Raw genomic sequence first — 5,580 nt, 5'->3', positions numbered from 1 at the left:
ATAAACTCCAAGCACATGCCAATCTCACAGTTTTCATTTCTCCTTGCACCCGTTCGACTACTTTTGAAAGGTTATTCGAATTTGAACCTCTTTTAATCCTATATGTAGATGATCCCACGACAAAAACTACTTACATAATTTTCCTACTGCTATAATAATAAGTAGGAAAGCAATGATAAAAAAGAAAAAACCTAATTATACCATTCACTGCTCAAGAGACTCCATTCGGACAACACAACATGAGCCATAGTTGTGTCTATATACATTTTTACTGAGCAGCAAACTCAGTTGATTTGACTAATGATCAAAATAGTATGTACAATATATAAAAATATAATTAAAGAAGCAAGGACGAGAGCAATTAATAAAAGTTGTTGGAGTAGGATACATGATATATACACCATGCTCATCTACAGATCAAATACAGACATGGAAGACTTGCAATTTCAGCCATGCTAAACTTAAACCCACTTGCTTATATATGGTTTATCATCCCAAATTAATCTACAATCACTGAATATAATATAAACCACTCAAGCAAACATTTTCAAACTGTAGAAGAGTTTTCTTTTCCTCATCCGCTAAAGTAAGTACGGGGCGAGAAGAGCCGGCGCGGTGAGAACATCCCCATGTACCGAGGTGAAGCTAGCCCTTCGATGGACCTATATTCCGACATGACGAACCCCTCTCGCTCCCCGTGGGTTCCGCCCCTCATCATGTGCCCATTGAAGGTCCCACATTTTACCAACTTCCCAACCCATGAATATTTCTTCTTTTGGGGGCTTTTGTGCCCTGCATTCATTTTCTCACTCAAGTATTCCTTCACAGCATGCAAGCTCTGCTCGAAAACCTCCATTGGTGGTGAAACCATGGGGTTCCCTTCCACGCAAAGCTTCTGAAGCTTCTTCAGGCATCCGATGGAGTCAGGCAAGCTTGTTATTTTGTTGTAACTAACGTCCAATTCCACAAGAGAAACGAGGAGGCCAACGGAGTATGGTAGGTTTTCAAGGTTCTGGAAGTTTTGGCTTACATTGAGAACCTCCAGGTTGATTAAGTTCTCCAAGTCTTCAGGGAGAGACCCGAGGCAATTCAGGCGTGCATCCAGAACACGTAGGGAAGTCAGGTGCGTGACGGATTGGGGAAGGAAAATCAGCTTGTTTGAGTTCACTGACAGTTTCTTCAGGTTGATCAACTCAAATCCAATAGTGTCTGGCAGCATGGTAAGCTTGTTGAAATTAGCATTTAATTCTTCCAATGACCTGCCAAATGCAAGAGATATTTGCAGCTTAACAATTTATTAGTTAGGTCCATAGATGTATATTGACAAAAATATTAATTAAGATACTCAAAATACCAGATTATAAAACATGAATATATCTAAATGCAGTAATAATAAAGGCAAATGATAATCCTATTCCCATTCCATTATGTACAATACAAACCTGCAATTTTCAATAGTTTTAGGGAGAGTTTGGAGAAGGTTGCCCGAAACATTGAGAATCTTGAGCTTAGACAGACAACCGATGGAGTTTGGGAGAAACTTAAGCTGATTGGAGTGCACATCAAACACCAACACGTTGAGTAATCTGGCGGTCAGGGACTCAGGTATGCTCTGTCAAGTCAATTCAAAGGAAGGAATATTATATCCACAAAATATTACTACTACAACTTATTAATGGGGTTATTAAACAGTCAAACAAATTAAAGAATGTTGCTTGAATACTTGCAGCCGGCCCTTGGTCAGCAGCAACAAAACCGTACTTTCAAACCTCAAAATTTCGTACGACTCTAGCCTTACATTCCATATCAGAGCTAGACTTTTATATTTATAAAGTCACAATCAATTGGCAGTCGGAAAGGGCGGGTACAAAATCCAAGACCAATGATGATGAAAATATACAAAACAAGAGCTCAAATTGGCGAGGGATAACAATATTAAAATCTGCCAAAGCGTATGCTGGTGGGCAATATCAGATTTGATCCTTATCACTTTGATAATTAACTTGAACAAATGACGAAATGGGAGAAGCAATGAAGAAAACAATTTGGAAAAGGAAAAAAGAAAGAAAGAAATATAGCAGACTGAGAAGCTGCTCCTTATTATTCCCACGTCATTAAACATAGGAGTAAACATATAGCATCATGTATCAAACCTTAACCGTGATTCCACAAATCAGCCGTTAATGACGGGAGTGTATTTCAGGAGATCTACATCAAAAAGATAATTTTTTATTTATTTTTGTAACTTAATTTTTATTCTAAGAAATAAAAAGTAAAAAATATGTTTAAAGCAATACGCAAAAAGATTTTTTTAATATAAAATATAATTTTCTTAACTATTTTACTTTTCAAAAAGAAACAATAATCAAATGGAAATTGAAAAATAATTATATATATTTGTTAGTATTTTTAGCAAACATCATATTCGTATTATTTATTTTTATATTTTACCTTGTTTTTGTGTTAGTACTTATTAGTTGTGCTATAGTATAGCTAACTAAATCCTAATTTTTTAAGTTTAATACTTAATTTATATTCAATCCTAAAATGATAGTGATACATGAATGAATATAAGAAAACAAAATACATTTACTTTTATTTATAAAGTGAAATCTCAAGTTTAAACTAAAATATATATTATTATATTAGAATTGAGTCAAGTTATTTACTTGAGGAATATTCATTCGTTTTAATTATTTAATAAACAATAGAACTAAAAAAGCAAAAAAAGAAAAAGAGAGAGACCAAATGTAAGTGTTGTTAAAAAGGATTGTGTTCAAAAGGTACTTCTGTAAGAATATATTCACGAATGAAACGTGCACTATACCCCGTAAAGTAAAAAATTAAGGCTGTGGCCTTCTACTAAAAGCATTAACTGCGGCTTATCGGGTGTCTAAAGTTTAATCAAGTACAATTTTAGGCACTCGATAATAGGCGCACCCAAAGAACAGGTGAATTAATTAACAAACACCCTGATTTATGTATAACTAGTAAACGAGAATTAATTTAAAATCTTTTATTTTATTTACATTCCTATAAATATTATAGGATATTCTTTTTTTCTTTTATAATATTTTAAGACATTTTATGTTTTAAGTAGAGAATTAATATAGCTCTATTGAAGCGCTGTCGTTTCTCTCTAGCACATATAATTACTTGTTTTCTTTGTTTGCACTTCATATTAAAGGATTTTAAAAGAAAATAAACATAAGACAGGCAATTTACTTGTTTGTGGATGGAAAAAATTTTATATATTTAACAATGGACGGCAGAACTTGAAAACGACAATTAAAGTAACCAAGGTTTTTAACTACTTTTAGGCTGCTTTGACTGAAATAGGATAACTGCATCAGATACAAATATTGTTGAACATTTGTAATCAAGTACTGTAAGATGTGAGAGCGATATGAAGGAAACAAAAGCCAGAAAATATAGAGAGATAATTTATTAAGAGGGCCTTAATTTCCTTCATGTACGTATAAATTGTAAGTTTAACCAATAAAAAAAATCGATTGATAAAACTTAAATATGAAATCAATATGATTACTAACCATACGATAAAAAAAAATTTAGAATATGATCCTAATATTACTCATAATTATTGTTTTTTTTAAAGGCTCATAATTATTGTTAATAACATAAAAAGGTGAAATACGAGAATTTTAGAATCTTATTCCTCTCTATTTGAACAGTTTTTGTTCACTAATAAAAAAATATATGGATAGTTTATGGTTTGTGCTATTATACATGATCGGTGATTATAGATGTATTTAGCTTATGAGGGAGGAATATATATATATAGAATGATAAGTTGACCAAAGGGATTGGAGGCCCTTCGTTTCCGAGTAGTGATGAGTCATGCACCGATACCAATCCTCACAAACAGGAAACACAGGTGCGTGCTTGTATTTGATCATGCATGTGATCCAAAAAGTTTTGAGAACCTAATATGAGGGAATAATTGAAAGGTGAAAGGGATACCTGGAGATTATTGTTAGAGAGGTCTAACTTGCAAATAGTAGCCAAATTCAGAGAAGGATTTGGAAGAGAATCCAGCGACATCCCACTCAAATCCACAATCTCAAGCCTCTCTTCCTCTATACATCTTCTTCTGTGATCTCCCTTGTCGCTCAAACCCATGGCCATTCTCACTTGCTGCTGCTGCTGCTGCTGTTGCTGTTCGTACATCATTTTATTAAGACTTGTCCCAAAAGTGTCAGAATTTGTAGTAGAAGAGAAAGAAAAGAAGACGAGGAAAGCAAAGAAAAGGGATTTTGATTTGAATCGTTGTTGGTTTTATAAGGGGAATTAATTGCAAGGACGTACGGAGGAGCAGTGAGGAAGAAATAGAATAGGACAAGAGATGTGCATGACGTATGTCCAAAGACTGAAACAGAAAGAAGAAAAAGTACAAAGAGCCGTATGTTTAGGGGGTTGCGTGGCCATGTCTCCCACTTGATAAAGTCAAACCATCCCGTCCTTTAGTTTCTCTTCGGCTGCCCGCGGATCTCGATCTCCTGTCTCATTATTCAGTCTTTAGACTAAATCCAACTTGGATTACTTTTATCATATCGTACTTACACACGTTATATGAAATTACCTACCAACCAATCATGGCCCCTGGGGAAGACTGAAAACGAATCACTGCTGTCACCAACTTCAACTCTTTCTAAGGACGGCATTTGCATACTCTTATCTTTTCGGTTGTTTGTGCTGAGCCTTGGCATTAACAATAATGAAAATGAATGATTCTGATTGTACAATAATTATGTTTATCCAAATTATTAAATTTATTTATTTAAATAATTATGTTTGTTAGGAATAGATAGTTGTCTTATGTGTGTCGGGAATAAGCATCTTTACTTATAAATAGGATTATCTGATTTTTTGAAGATTGTGTGAAAAAACAAAAAGAAAAACAATTTGCAATTATTCTCTCCACCTTCTTCAAATTCTTCTTAAATGTTGTTTTGTTGCAGAAAAACTTAATATAAGTTTGATAATCTCGTCATACTCCAATGATTACTTAATGAATTGATTTCATTAGTACAAAATGTGATCAATCACTAGACTTATCTTTGAGGTTTATACGTCACTAACTTTTTTGCATACTATAACTGAAGCAAATAGAATCCAAAAAAAAAGTGACATAGATATATGTCTTATGTCACGATCCGAAACTTCCCATCGAGCCCGTGACAACCGCCTCGAAACCTCGACAAACATTCTTCACCCTGAATGTCGATCGAAACCTCGCAAGACTCTCGTATCAGCTTTCGCACTTCCCCGGTGAGCAATAGTTATCAAATAATCAAAATACGAAGGATTACAAATCCTTTTCAAATCATAACATAACACATTTTTTTTTTGCTCACAGGGGCATTTTCGTCATTTTTGTCGAAAATCTCGAAACTTGCTAAACCTGTAGTAGGTAAGCTGAAAATATATATTTAATGATTTAAAAAAAAATTTAAGTATCTAAAACGTTCATTGAAGTGAAAATTTGACCATTTGAATATAATAAAATATTCAATAAAATAAACAATATTCTTGTAAAATAATTTTTTTAAAGCTATCGGT

General features: G+C 33.7%; 1 protein-coding gene across 1 annotated transcript; it reads right to left on the bottom strand.

Annotated features, from left to right (window-relative positions):
- On the bottom strand, nt 331–4,304 carry LOC18589459 (plant intracellular Ras-group-related LRR protein 6). Its single transcript, XM_007014441.2, has 3 exons — nt 3,982–4,304; nt 1,443–1,612; nt 331–1,259 (listed from the first exon to the last, which is right to left on the bottom strand). The coding sequence occupies exons 1-3, from the start codon at nt 4,189–4,191 to the stop codon at nt 575–577; spliced, it is 1,065 nt and encodes a 354-aa protein (XP_007014503.2). The 5' UTR covers nt 4,192–4,304; the 3' UTR covers nt 331–574.

This window comes from Theobroma cacao, chromosome 9 (genome assembly GCF_000208745.1).
Source record: "Theobroma cacao cultivar B97-61/B2 chromosome 9, Criollo_cocoa_genome_V2, whole genome shotgun sequence".
NCBI classification, from domain to species: Eukaryota; Viridiplantae; Streptophyta; class Magnoliopsida; order Malvales; family Malvaceae; genus Theobroma; species Theobroma cacao.
The sequence above is the reverse complement of the archived record's forward strand: the minus strand, read 5'-3'. Positions and strand labels throughout refer to the sequence as shown.